The 15,982-nt window shown below is 38.0% G+C and overlaps 1 protein-coding gene across 9 annotated transcripts in view; it reads left to right on the top strand.

The window, feature by feature from the left end:
- The window catches only part of LDB3 (LIM domain binding 3), a 162,080-nt gene that overhangs the window by 41,047 nt on the left and 105,051 nt on the right, over window positions 1–15,982 (top strand). For all 9 annotated transcript variants that reach the window (XM_075217015.1, XM_075217020.1, XM_075217019.1 and 6 more), the window contains exon 3: window positions 4,043–4,194. In XM_075217015.1, the coding sequence (XP_075073116.1) occupies window positions 4,043–4,194 (152 nt within the window). The remainder of the gene's footprint in view (window positions 1–4,042; window positions 4,195–15,982) is intronic.

The following is a 15,982-nucleotide window of genomic DNA, read 5'->3' as shown; positions in this document are numbered from 1 at the left end:
GCTTCAAAGAAAAATATTTTAAAACACAACTTTTAATGCAAACTGCAAACCCCAGACACACACCTCAAATAGGGTACTGACATGCAAATGGCATAACGGAAAGGAAAATGGCGCACCTCAAATACAAATGGCTTACTATAAACTGCAAACACGAACACGAGTTGTAATTAGTTTATATCAGTGAAATTTGATCAAATTTCGAGTCAGTATGGAATTTCTAGTATCTCAACACAGCAAAAACAAAAAAGTATACAAGCATGTTTAACATACACTCAGCAGCCACTTTATTAGGTACATCTGTACACCGGCTTGCATGGCCTAGTTATCCAATAAACTGACTAGTCTAAAGGCTACACAATGTTGAGTAGTATTACCTCTCTGCTGGCAACACTACACAAACCACCCTGTGCATATGATTTAATATATATTTAATATATGCTTAAGCTCTGTAGCTATGGCATTTTCAGCAGTAGGAGCGCTAACATAAACTATGTTCTGCATTTTAACATCAATATATATTTAAACCAATCCATACTGTACAATTCCTTGAAAAGAAGAAACATAATATAAAATGCAACTTTGCAAACAATTTTTACCGACAAAGATGTCTATCAATTTACCAAAATGACACTAAAATAACCCCCCAAAATAAACACAAAGTAGCAGTTGTGTAATATTTACATATCCAGCAATACATGCATATGATGTGCTGCATGTTCTTACACTTACTTGGATGCAGCTTGCTAGATGAAACAAAAGTTTCAGTATGTCAGTGACGTACTTTGCAAAATATTTATTGATTAAGATATATTCATTAGAGGTCCAAATAATGTATATACTTTAGCCTGCTTGTGTGGTAATGAAAGTGAAAAAGCATGTCCTTTGCATTATGTAGTAATGGTCTTGTGAGATCTGTGAGAAACAGGAGATATAAATACCCCATTGTCTAGGGAACATTAAGCAGCCAATCAACGTGTTTGTGCTCTGGCTACATTTGAGATACCCATCATCTCTCTTTTTCTCTCCAGGCCGCATGACCCTCTTTTGTTTATTCACTAATTGCAATTTAAGGTGGCTCATCTGGACATGAATTATTTACTAGCAAACTGTAAATCTGCAGTAGCCTACAGCAACATCACCAATTACATTTCATTGATCTAGTGCAAGTTACATGATGAGAGCAATATAGATGCAGTTCCCAGGTGAAAATATTATACCATTTTGTGTGAATTCTGTGAGTAGAATATATATGCCCAATTCTTACAATGCAAAACAAACTGTGTATTTTTTAATCTTGCGTGATTAAATAAGAAAATACAGTCTTTAAAATAATTGAATAGAAATGATCAACAGCTAACTGATCATCATCATCATTTATTTATATAGCACCAGCAAATTTTGTATTGCTTTACAATTGGGAACAAACACAGTAATGAAACAATACTGGGTAATACACACAGACAGCGAGTTAAGAAGGCCCTGCTCGCAAACTTACAATCTGTGTATGATTGTAAACACACTAACAGTCTATCTTTAACAAAAAGAAGAGAATACACATTTGTAATCATCATCTTTTATTTGTAAGGCACCACAGATTCCACAGCGCAGGGTACTCGGTATAGAAATACATGAATACACTTAAATATAATAACAAATACTATATCAGACATGTGGTACAAAATTCCACATGACTTACATAAGTTACCAAGTAAAGAATTAGCATAGTGCTCACACAAAGAATTCAACGTATGACATCACAAGGGTAAATGTAGATAGACAGTGAAGTGTCATATGGTAGCGAGGACCCTGACTGTTTGAGCTTATATTCTAGAGAGAGCGGGTAGTGAGAGACAGTAAGAGCAAGTGGTACACAATTGAATGTGATGAGCGGGGAAGTGTATTAAATGGAAACTGGGTGCTACGAAAATGTAAGGTATACAAGCATGAAGTGGTGGGTTTTCAGAGAGCGTTTAAAAGATTGTAGGTTCTTCTGTCATTGAAACATATTACTACATTCAGTATTTAGTAGCATATTCTGTAGTTGGAACTGAGCAAACCCATTTGAAAATTTAAATATTACTGGTTCACAAAGTACATTCCAAATTGGACACAGAGAGCATCATCTAGAGAGAAGGCAAGTGCCACAAACGCCCAGCCTTTTCTAGATACAGCAATCTGAATAGCTGTCTGTGACTGGCGTCACTTTAGTCACTTACCAATGAATACACCTTTTCTGCCACCATGAAGGATTCATTATGGTGTCCTTACGGTCACCAAAACTACTTATTAATGTTTCACACTTAAATCACATACACATGTAGCATGAGCCTCCCTGGATTTCGTAAGTTCACAAACAATCACGAAGAATACGTCAGATTAAATTTATTTAATTTGAAATATGTTTCCAAGGCTTCATTCCAAAAATTAATAACAAGATATACAATATGTTGCACAAATGATTTTCAGAAAATTAAATAGGAAATAAAATCAGAGTCATTACTTACTAGTTAGGACCTGGTATGTGAGGGAACACAATTGAGAAACATGGGACATTTCAGTCTTAATAGACCCCCTCATGAAAATGCACAATGTAATGTCTAAAGCAGAAGATTTTAAACCCTTCTTACAGACTCTTCACCCCCACCATAGGAATTACATGTTCAATTAAGTCAAATTGATTCCGAAAATGACACAGAGCTTTCTGAAGTAAATTACATACCACTAAGATATATGTTTGGGCACTTGAAAGAATCTCTCACCCCCGCTCTGCTTGAGTTGCTAGATGGTTTACAACTTTGGGGCTTCAAACTCCTCCAAGATCCTTATCTATCACGGGCCTGGCTAGCTTCAAAAGATTATTGACACTTGCATAGGTTCAAATTCATGTCATCTAGCAAAGCACACATTGAGATTACATTACAAGGTTACATACAATATGCATTGTCATACATGAATTTAACAGAAAATAACAATCAGTCATTAGATATACTACCTAATCGTCACAGCAAGTATAAATAAAAAACAGTGATCTTCACAAAACTCCAATTTACTTAATTGATCCAGAAAAACAGTTAAGTGGACTATTTTAACTAACTTCTCCCTAAAAAAGGCAAGAGTAGAATCATACGTATCACAGATTACATATGAAAACTGACAGCTAGGTTAAAATTGAAACTTATTCTGTGTAATAAGCGTTACCAGCGGGCGAACAGTGATATGACAATAAGAAGGAATTCTATAAGACCTGCGGACATTACAATAACCACCCTGCTTTTTGTAATCACTTTCCGACTGCCCTGTTGGGTCCTAGTACCAGGTAATATTAACAACAGCAAATGCTGCAAGCATATGATAGAAATACACAGGTGTAATTTACTTTACAAAGAACAATAATGGTCTCTTATTTAAGCCTATTCTTAAGGCGCAAACATTAGATGTTTTAAAAATGTGGGATGGCACTAAAAGATTGATGTCTTTAGCTTCAGTGCTTCACTTAGCAGTTTATAGTCTCTGTTTATCTACCAGCTACAGTAGGGAAAATAGATTAAACTAAAACTATGCTGATTCCTCATTGGCTGCAATCTCTTCATTCTTTCCAATAACAGTCTATCAATCTTGTTATTACAAACATGTGGGGTGGGGAGCAATTCAATAGTCTTCTTACCTGTCCCCCTTCTGAACCTAAAAGTGCTTGACTTCACTAGTAGTTAATGCTAGCATATCTCATTTACCCATTTCATCTCTTGATTTATTTTTAACCTTTGACTACAGTTGTTCCTCTAAATAATATAGACCATACATAAATCCATGGACAGATTATTTAGCTCAACCTATAAGCAATATTTATTTTGGTAGTAAAACCATGAGGGTAGACTATGAGATAAAACAAAGTTTAGCTTGATGTTCCAGGTTGATTTTCATTTAAATGTTTAATTTTTCATCAGTAACATTGTATTTCTAATATTTCAAAAAATATGTAAATGTAAATTTTTTCTACTCTTCTCTCATTGCATATGGTCTAATAATTCCAAATTGTCAACAGGTAACTCCAGGCAGTAAAGCTGCACAATCCAATGTAAACCAGGGGGACTTGGTGGTGGCTATCGATGGAGTAAGTACAGACACCATGACACATTTAGATGCCCAGAACAAGATCAAGTCTGCCAGCTACAATCTGGGTCTCACCCTACAAAAGTAAGTTGGCTACCTTGGTTATACATTATTGACAAATACCATTATTGATAAGTAGCGCAACATAGTTTTCACATTTTAAATGCATTTAAATCCAAGGTATAGGATGACACAGTTGCACACATGTCATTCCATTAGAAGTGTCTAGAAGTGCAAGTGGAAGTGCTGAGAGGCTTTTTCACCCTCATGTACCCTACTCCACTTGCGCTTCCGATCACCACTCTACAATGACTGCAGGAGGACGACGCAGTTGAGTGGTGGAACATTGTACTCCCTCCAGGAGGTGTGCTGACAACTTTGACTGGTGCCAGAGGAAGGAAGGAATGGCCCTGTTGGTCCTAAGAGAGACTGCCCAGACAAACCCCAGGAGGGTCCCTTTGATTTTTGATAGAAGGGACATATTAAAAAAACAACATTATTGGTCCCTGATAATATGATCACTAAATCATAAACACCATCAGGATGGTGGCATTTTCTACCTTCATAGCCAGACTAGTTTTTACATATAGAACTTCCATATTGTAGGACGAAGTAAAATATTTTTATTTCAAATGCATTATATAGGCAAAAAGAAGAAAAATAGAAAATTTACTTTTCCATGATTTTTGCCCATAGCTACTTTGACCCAATTAGTACAACCCTAGAGAGTTACCACAACAATGAACCATCTAGCTATTTCAAGTATATGTGTACTTTAGGTAAGGTAATACAGTTTTTATTTCTTTAACCAGGTGAACCTAAATCAGGTCAGCATTGGTAGATTTGGTGTCATATGGATCTAGCAGCAGCTGACATACCAGCAAGTTTGGATCCAGGTTATAGAGAATGTATTAGAGCTTAACATTCATCTCCCACCAGATGAGTTCTACATAAAATATATCTGTTTGTACCAGGATGTACCACTAGGTTTTCCACAACATAATTTGACACTGTTGATTCTTCATTCCTAAAAGTGGTAACATTTAAAATATATAGCCTTTAACATTCTGGTTTCTAGATGGTGCAGCGCAGAAGTGCACATCCCTCACCTTATTTAGGGAGAGATGGCCATCCAGCCAATTTCGCAGTAAGGGGTTAAATGAGCATTATAGGGAACACAAAACAATGGTACAATATTCTATGACTTTCCAATACAGTTCATGTTTAAAAGTAAAGTGAGATTGCTTTCCTCTTCATTATAGAACTGCAAAGCACAATTCCCATAACCTATACTCCATAGTGAGATATTAGAAGGCTACAAAGATATGTTAAAAGTTTAAAATGTAAAGAAGAACATGCTTGTCACTTGCATATGCCCGACCTCCCTGATCAGGCCCCTTTCTTTAAATGTTCAAATCTAACAGAACATTTCAGTAACACAGAAGATTACAAACAATGTAGTTTTAAGCTTCTGAGCATTACCAATTTCCACCTTACCAAAAGTTATGGAAGATTGAGAAATATCTTATCTTGTAATAATGCAATCATAATTCTGGAATAATTTCACATGGCCACAATATTGGAAGTTATATTGGGTTATTGTGTGGTCGCAAAACAAGTCAGATGTCCATTCTGTAAATGCAGTCAGAAAGTAGAAATGGTGGAGCCAACAGAACACAACACATCAACTTTTATCCAAATATGGGTCCAGCCATTGTTTCCCAAATCCAGTCCTCAGGGATTCCTAACAGTACATGTTTTCCAGGTCACAAGTGATATAGCTAATACAACAATGTGCCAGTCAGTAATAACTACACCTGTGCTCCAGCAAGGACTGGATTTGGATGTTTAACCTTGTAAACAAAATAGTTCCTATTTTGGGTGGTGCAGGGCTGGATCATGCTCTTAGATTGTTCCTATGGACAAGATTATTGCAGTGGCCATTCCAATACGAAACAAACAACAAACAAAGGTGACATATTTGTTCTTAGTGGATACAATCATCAAATGGGTGACCTTATATTTATTTCAGTATTCTCCAGGCCTCATTGGTTTACATTGTAGATGCATAGTGGGGTTCATTGGTGGAAATAGATTCAAATTATGCATTTTGTAAGTATATCAATGGATAACATGTGGGTAAATTCAAGAGGCTGAATTTGACTTGTGTCCTTCTTCAAATGTAATAATAATGAAACTCGCCCAACCTAAAGAACAACAGTTTACAACATATAGGAGATGCAACACATAAAAAGAAAATAAATTGCAGCAAAGCTTCAGTGAATGCTTTATGGTGTCTAAAGAAATGTTTTGCAGAAGCCATATAATGTGCTGAAGTATATTTAATGCCTTTGTTGCCACTGCGTAGCACAGATATATAGAAAGATTTTGAAGTTTTTCATCTTAATAATTCCCCGTCAGGTTCAAAAGATAGCTCAAAAATTCTACAATACAATGGATTATATAACAAGACTGCAGTAAAGAACACAGTAAATTATATACAATTTTACTGGTGTTTCTATACACATTATGAATTATCAAATCGATAATGGTGAAAAATACACACAAAAGTATAACAATAACAAGGTATAACAAAGAGGGAAAAAAGACATTCAGCAAACATTGTCTGTTCAGTATGTCTGTTAAAAAGCATTGTAACCATCTAATAAAGGGTCAACACACACAAACACACGCACACGTCTATGTATATCGATAGATAGATAGATAGATAGAGAGATAGTGGTTGAAGTGGTGGATGGGGGGATAGCGTTATGATATGCCACCATAAACATATACATATTCATTATTATTATTATTCTCAGTGATCACTTGTGCAAGTCAACACATGTGGCAATTTTGGGCAAATTTGACTAACTTTACAAAATTTACTAAACAAAAACCCAATTGCAGGGTCATCTTAAGCAATTGTCTGAGGATTTGAAAATGAAGATAATTTAATCTCACAAAAAAAGGGAAGGCTACGAAAAACAAAAAAACCCTCTTCCAGTTTTCAATGTCAAAAAAAAAGTGGGGACTCACAATGCTTTTTTATGTTAGTTAGTGTGCCTATTGTCCACCAAGCGTACAAGATACATTCCCACTTTACAGTCTTAAAATAAAATATAAACTCATTCTTCACATAGCTTTGCAGGTTTTCTCATAAATTTAAAAAGGCACATGGTGAAAACAGTAAAAATATCACATCCAGCTGGATCCTGGAATGTAGGAATGAAGGTTCTCCTGGAAAGCTGAGTAGCAAGGAAACACCACAGGCCTCCTCCCCAGCTCCCACCACCAACCAGCCTGACATTAAACAGGTAGCACCCACATTTAATAAATAGGCATCCTACAAGCTCAAATAACATTCCTAAAACAATAAATACATTTGTTGCATAAGATGATCAAATAAAGTATTATAATTATTAATCGCCCCCCATCATTATCTCCAGAAATCATTCTCCCTCTTCATCCCTCTCAGTCCTGTTATTATTCATATCCACACACACCCATACACTATTCCACATCCCTATCTCCCACCCTCACCCCCCACAAAAAAAATCTAATTTCCTACTCCCCTGTTATTCATCACACACTCCTCTGCAGCCCCCATGAACAAACATTAGAAGTGATGATTAGAAGAGCTGGAGCCTCAGTGGAGCACACTGTCCAATCCTCTTCCCATCACTTGTCTCTCACACAGACAGTGGAAGAGCTGGAGTACCTGCACCAGAACACATTATGTGGGGATTCCGTGGCACCGTTTCATATGCTTGTGTGTGGGGACTCCACCTTTTCTGTTGCGGCTGGGAGAGGACCAGACAGCATGCCCAACTGGAGAAAGGCAACAGAAAGCAATGTACCCACCACATTGGTGCATGGTGGTCATACAAATTAAGGCACTGGAATGAGGTCCCTGACTCATGACTCACAGGCCTGTGTGCACCGCAAACCCAACATGAATGGTGGATACACCACTGTCTAAAACAAAACCCTACGAAACCTTAAAGTTTTCAGGGAAAGATGGTTTGGACTGTAGTGACAAAATTATATCTGCAAGAAATAAAAAAAACCAAAAGAATTTGAAGAAGAACATTTAGACACCCACTAAGGAGGGATTTATTTCAATTGGATGTTTTCCGACAGCCAATGACACAAGAAATATAGTACAGATGGAAATGAAAATGCTCACCTAAATATTGATACAGTTTAGTTTATTGTTACATCAGAAATTTGTCTGTATCTTATGGTTTGAAGCTTTGTATAGATTGACATATTGCTCATTTTACACTCTCCTGTACGTGTCCCACACAAATTGGATCTTATATAAATAACATATATTCAGATGAACATCATAGATTGTATTTGAGTTTTGCTACTGTCATTAATAAATGGTTAGTTTTCTTTAACAAGAAATTTGCAACAATTATACATGATGTATATACTTTAAAAGTAGTGATTAGAGAAAATAAGGTGGCAGAGAGGAATCACACCTCTGGCAGTATTTGAATTTACCAACTGAGAGGCTGATGCTAAGTTAGGAGCAAAGCAAAAAAAAAGTAGTAAATTTGCTCCTTGACAAACCATTTTACAATGCAAGGGGTGCAAATTAATGAATTTATTTTTTGCACGCATGGAAAATTCTGACTACATTTTTATGTAGTACACAAATACTTTATTGCTTTATTTCCGAGAGCAACAGGAGAATTAGCTCTGCACCAGAGAATTTGTTTTTTATATAGACAAATAGACCTTCCTCTTACCAATAAATATATAATATGGAATGGACGACATCCAATTGAGGGGGTGCTGCACTCTAATATTTGATTGGAAAGAAAGCCTTATGAAAAAACCTTTTCAGAAGGAAAAAGAAGAGAAAATGTGCACACCCCAGTCTATGAATTAATATAGAATTGTATTAAAATTTTACTTTTATTGCACAATTGTAAAAATAAACTCCTAGTCAATGAAAAGTGAAATATTAAAAGCATGTAAAAAATAAACATATGTGGGTGGAAAATCTCACCCACATCAAGCCAAATAGGTTTAAAATATAAGTGCATCCTACAGTGGGAACTTGAGTATATCAGATTAGTGATGGCAGCAAAGTAATATGAGGACCTGTCTATAATTGTGCGAAGTATCACCTCTATATTTCCGCAATGGTATCTTTGCAGATCTTCACAAGGTAAATATAAATGCGGTTGTGTTGCCTCAACCCATTTCCATAATGAATTCACCAATGATAGAAAGTCCCGATGAGCAGGCCGATTCATGCGTACACACCTACACAATTTATCGTCAGATCTATGATCTTTATCTCTCATAATCATCTGCTGAAATGATTATGACTCCGCACACACTCTACTGATATGGTTGTGAGTGCGTACACAATTCCACATTTGTTCGACATCGTTCCATTGTTGATGGTGATTTTTGAGTTGTTTATAAAAACAAACGAGCAGATGCAATGTATTTTGTTTCGATGAAACATTATCGTGGGAGTGTAAACACTCTTGCAATATATGAACAAGCAGTCGTGAATTGAGTTATCTGCACAATAATTGCATAGATGTGTACCTACCTTTTGATAGCTCTTTTCCAGACTCTCATATCTTGCTCAATTATTAGGACGTCTAAGGGTGGGCCTCCTTTCCTGGTAAACCCAAGGCAAATGCACCTTTGGCATAAAGGTCTTGGATTAAGCCCTATACACAGTCCAGGCAAGCTTTGAGCACAAACAGTTTAGTAGATGAAAAACAGGATTATGTTTATCTTATATTTATATGCATTTAAATTCAAAATTAAATATGATGAAGAGAAAGCTGTGTTGGCTGCTTTGTGAAGCTTATCACACTTTATAATCCATTATATTGATGGAAAGAATACATAGATATAATCAGACTACAATAACCCAATATGATCAGTTTGCAGTGAAAATGGGCTGAAGCGTTACTATACTATTTAAAGGTCATCTGAGCTTATGACCTCACACATGTGATTGGTGATTGGTGTCTTTGGTTTAATTTGCTAAATTGTTGATCAAATCTTATCTAAAACAAACAAAACTAAAGGGGCCTGAATATTATACATTTTAATGGCTAACACAAAAGGGAAAACAAGCTTTCGTGTCTCTGTTGTCCTTTTGACAGGCAAACATCATTTAATTGATACAGAAATCACAGGGCAAATAAATACACATAGAAAATTGGAAATAATGTTGAACAGGGTATAAAGCATTGCTTTGTCTTCCATAATCTTCTGCCACTGACTGCTATGTGTAAGCAGCCAGACAAGGACAGGAGAGTGAACTATAAATGCTGTACATGTGGTGCCAAATGCTTTACAATGAGAATACTTTTCAAAGATTGGATTTGTAAATGCCAGAACAAAGTAAAAACGAGAAACATTGTGCAACATTGACAACAAATACAGCAATTTATTCATTGAAAGGCTGACTGATTACTAGCAGTCAGAAGTTATATGTTAGGGAGCAGACAGTAATATACTCTACCAATCACTGTGCTTTGTGACTGGAACCATCAATTTCAGGTGTAATTCAATTTACAAAAAAAGAGATGGTCATGCAGTGGTTCACATCTTCATTATTTGTGTTATTTGTGCTAACAATTCTGTTTTGTTGACTGGCTGTGTTAACGCAAAATATAAGAGACTCCTCAATGGTTGCTCTACCCACCTTTATTAAACATGAATAATAACTTCATTATTTAATATATGTGAGTATTATGATTAACAAATATTCTTTAATATTTTAGTGACAAATCATAGACCAGTCTAATATTGAAATGTTTGTCCTTCTAGATGAGGGCTTAGCTAGGTACTAACTACAGAAAATTACAGAGGCGATATCTTTAATGATTTTCCCAACGACTTAAGGTCCCGATCAGCATGCCGATTCATGCATACACACTCACACGATTTTACATGATTTAAGTTCAGATCTGTGCTCTTCATCTGTCATAACCATCTGGCCCCTATTATTTTGCTAGGGGGTATGATGCAGCCCCCTCTGCTCCCTCGGCCTGGTCCATATTGTGTAGGGGCTTGCTGGTGTGACCTTGCAGTGGTACTGGGGAGCATCATGCAGCCCCCTCCGCTACAGAGGGACAGACAGACGGTATTCATCAGGTACTGCTGCAAAGTGGTTTGGTCTTAGCTGCGTCTGCACCGCAGGTCACGGCCCTTACTGGAAGTATCAGGTGAGACCAATTGGGGAATGTAGAGAGAGAGGAGAAGCTCAGCAGATGATAGATTACAACAGGAGTGATGAAGTGTCAGCACCGCGGATAACAGGTTTATTGCTGGGATACTGGCGCAGTACACAATTAAGTGTCAGCTCTGCGGACAACAGGTTACATTTTCCACTCATTAAGGCGCATTCTCTGACTCAGTTGGTCTGCCTCAGCGGATGGCTCAATCACTACTCGAACAAAGCGAACGCTTAATTTTTACATTCCATTTTTGTTTCTGTCTTTTGCTTGCCAATCACTGGATCCTCATCACATAAAAGCGTAAAATCGGCATTTGTCTTTCCCCAGGTGCTGGTAGAAATTTTCGGGAATTTGTCCTTTTCCCCTCATAGGTGGTTCCTATGAAATTGTCAGGGAACTTCTAGTAGATCCAGCAGATTTCCGCTGGGTGGTTCGTTTAGCGATGCTCTCCAGGAACGGTTCTGTAGGGTATCCTATCAATCATTTGAGTCTGCTTTGGAGATGGTTAAGGATTTTTGTAGTGCTGGATTTTTGCCTTGCTGGCAAAGGTGGATATCAAGTCTGCTTTTCGCCTCCTTCTGCTCCACTCGAGTCTTTCCCGTTCATGGGTTTTCAGTCGGCTGATGGTATCTATGTGGATAAGTGCTTCCCCATGGAATGTGCCATTTCCTGCAAATTTTTCGAATACTTCAGCTCCTTTTTGCATTAGTGTGTTGAAGCGAGGACGTGTCATTCTGGTATCGGCAATTACTTAGATGATTTTCTGGTGTTCCTGGATGGTCTACAAATGTTTAGACATCTTTTTTTTGGTTGTTTTGATCCCTGCAGGTTCAAATTGCCTGCGATAAGTACGAGGGTCCCACTATTCATTGTCTTATTTGGGCATAAAGATTGACATGGTCTTAGGGCTTGTCAGAATTACTAGGTGGAATTGATGATACCTGCCAGCAGTTGGCGCTACTGAGTACTGAGGTGCGGAGTGTAACACGCCCCTGGTTTTCACCAGGAACCCCCGCAAGGAGGTATGGACTTTGCTGCAAGGGACGTGCAGGTCGCGGTCCTCAGTATCAGTCAGTTGGCGAGGTAACAATTGAGGCAGCGGTGAGAGCCCACCAGGATGCAGGATGATAGAGTAGTCAGCAAGCCGGGTCAAAACCAGAGGAACGGATATAGCCAAATCAGAAGCAGGAGAATGGTCAGGAAGTCGGGTCAATACCAAATATCAGTCTAAGCCAGAATCAGGAACCAAGGAGAAGTCAGGAACAAGCCGGGGTCAGAATCCAAATAACAGCAACACAGGAACAAACGCTGGAGCAAGGCTGAAGACCAAATACTCTGGCACTAGACATGTGTCAGAGGCTGCCTTATATACCCTAAGGTGTCTCCTGATAGGGTTAGGGAGATTTTGGTGGAAAGACATGCTGGCTGCAGACAGGTGAGCAGAGATAGCGTCCCGCTGCTAGGCAACAGGACGTGGTTGCTTGGACGGTGCAGGCGTCCGTCTCCTGCACCAAGTGTCAGTGCGCAGACGGCGCCTGACAGGGCTCTGTCGGCTCCCTGCATATAATGTCTGTAAACTGCACTTGATCGAGGACATTCAGGGGTCCCCAAAGGTGGTACTGAAGAAGGCACAATCTATTTTGGACAGACACTTTCACAGGCCGTTGTGGTTTCCTGGGTGGGCCAAAGGATTTGTCACTGGGCAGAATTTAGAGCGCTGCTGTCATGGGCAATTGTTAGGCAGGAGTACCCAATATCTTAGTGATTCATCTTGGGGGGAATTATTTTGGCCATCGATTTAATTATGCATATCATCATCATTTATTTATTTATATAGCGCCACTAAATCCGCAGTGCTGTACAGAGTACTTACTCACATCAGTCTCTGCCCCATTGGAGCTTACAGTCTAAATTCCGTAACCAACACACACACAGACAGACAAACAGACTAGGGTCAATTTGTTAGCAGCAAATTAACCTACCAGTATGTTTCTGGAGTGTGGGAGGAAACCGGAGCACCTGGAGGAAACCCACGCAAACATGGAGAAAACATACAAACTCCACACAGATAAGGCCATGGTTGGGAATTGAACTCATGACCCCAGTGCTGTGAGGCAGAATTGCTAACCACTTAGCCACCATGCTGACCTGGCTTGGTTACATTTCGTTTCCAGGTGGCCAGGTATGTGCGCTCTATGAGTGGTTTGCAAATTGAGCATCCTTTAATTAAATTGTTGTGCTTGCTTTTAAAGGTTGGATGAAGTTCCCTTGACGTAGGTGGGTATTGATTTGTTCATTGGGCAGATTTATGGGAGTTTAGCGAGATTTAGTTTTGGTATGGTGATGGGACTTGGTCTGAGTGAACAAGGCGTGGCAGGAACACATTGAGCAGTCAGCAGCCTATGCTTGGTGGGCGCACATTACCTTTATTTATGTAATGCCTGATCCTGCCTCCCTTTGAAGAGTCCACTCAGGGGCAGGTTTGTTGGTTGTATTCCATCTACCCAGAAGTGACGTCCCTGGGTTCTGGGATGCTTGGGATAATTGATACTTAAGTTTTAGGATAAGGGTGTGCCCTGGTGTCAAATGGTTCTCGATGTATTGATATCAAGTGGTAAATGACACTTACTGTGATATTAGGAGCGTTTTCTAACCACTGCTTATCATTTTCTCCTCCACAATACATTGTTTGTATTTAAAAAAAAAAAATCCTCTATTTGCCAAGCACTGTTTTTGTGTTGTTTATTATTAGTAGATTGGTATGAAGCAATGTAAAGAGGGGGACTGATTATTATGAAAGAACATCATAGGTTAAGTATTTTAATAAAGTGATGTCATACAATTGTATGAAGGTAGTCATATTAATAGTATAATTTCATGTATGTGTTTGCATCCTGAATACTTTCAAGTTGTCATAATGCCCTGCGTAAAGGAATTAGATCTACTACTAGATCTTGTACCTGTCTATGGTCAGAAACTGTTTTGATCCATATAATTTGCTATTGTATGGCCTCTAATGAGTAAGATAATATCTTATTAATCTAGTAGTACATGGGTATGCACATGGAAGTAAAAGTACATGGATATGCATGTGGAAGTAGAGGTTTACGAATCACTGAAATCCTGTCCGCTGCTATCCTGTTCTATTTAAGTTATTTAACTCACAGTTTACAAATTGATAGGAAATTTGTTTTAGTTTTGTTTTTTAATTATAGCAGCAAATTAGCGGTTTGCGATTCATATTGCTGTTTACATTCCAGAACTTCCTGCAAATTATTTTTATGGATTCAGATTAGCATTAGAAAAGCACTAGCATTAATATAGCTCATTCACTTACCATGCTTATACTTTGCATTACAGAGGGGACACAGTGGGGTTGATGCAAAGTGGGACAGATGCCAGTTTGTGTAGCATATCTTATAAATCGCTCTGCGCCTGACCAGAAAGTGGACGTACACAGATGCTCCTATGTAGATTTGCATGATTCTGGCACTTACGCTCTCCTGCATATGGAGAGGCGGTATGAGGTAGGGAATGGGAGTGCAAACACAGGCCAAGTATATTAAAGGCTTGTTCATGCAAATGCAGTCCATTCAGACCTGCAGAAACACTCATATATGTATGTTATGAGACATGATTTGCACATAGGGCAGGTACAGGAATTCGCTGATGATGACTTATTGTAAAGCATGTGCATATGGGACTGATCCGGAGCCATGCTCTTTCTATGCTTTTTTTAGGTGTAAGTTTGTTGGCGTCCAACTCTGCATCATTCCCAGTGTCTTCAGAATAATCACTCGCTTGTAACAATAGTGGCTCAGCCAAGCACAAGTGTCTAGCATGCAAAACCACTTGAGATTGGTTGATGCAGCCATTTTGTAATCTGTCAGAACAAGTACTATAATATCATCTTTTTTATTTATTCAAGGCAATTATTTTGTGGGACAATTTTCTGTGATTTTTTTTAATCACATGACAGCTGTTATTTAAACTAGAAGTATCTTTAGTTAATAATTACCAGATTGTTATTATTATTATTAGTATTATTATATAGAGTGGATGATTTTGAAAATGTTTGATCTATTGTGACTAAAAGTATTCTCAGTTAAATGACAAATGACAGTAAATGGGCTGTGTTCATTCAACCTCATAAGCAGTTGACAGACGGGTTGAGATTCATTAGATTCCAATTCCTGGAATTAGCCAGCATAGGGATTAGCTGCCATTTCGATTAATAGCAGTGACCAGAACTGTCAGCTTCACATACTGCCTCAGCGACTCCTAAATTCCAACCTTGGAACATTTATTTTAAAGTAGCAAATATATTATCAACCACTGTAGGCCATAAAACATTCCTGCCTAAAGGTTTAACAGTGACTAAATAATATTGTTTAAAATACACCACTATAAGTATCTCCTGCACTATTACCATTTATTCATTGCAGGTTATTCTGACCTCACTTTTTCAGAAAGATAAGCTAAAAATTACTTTGATTTTAACCATTTGACATATAGCTGAGGGTAAGCTATGAGTAATATACCTGTACTCCCATGCTGCTCCATGCATAACTTCCAGGACAGATCTAAACAGCTCAGTGTAAGTTTTCCACGGCTCATCAGTTTGTACCTTACTACCTTACATT

The sequence above is a fragment of the Mixophyes fleayi genome, chromosome 6 (genome assembly GCF_038048845.1).
Source record: "Mixophyes fleayi isolate aMixFle1 chromosome 6, aMixFle1.hap1, whole genome shotgun sequence".
Lineage (NCBI taxonomy): Eukaryota > Metazoa > Chordata > Amphibia > Anura > Limnodynastidae > Mixophyes > Mixophyes fleayi.
The sequence above is the reverse complement of the archived record's forward strand: the minus strand, read 5'-3'. Positions and strand labels throughout refer to the sequence as shown.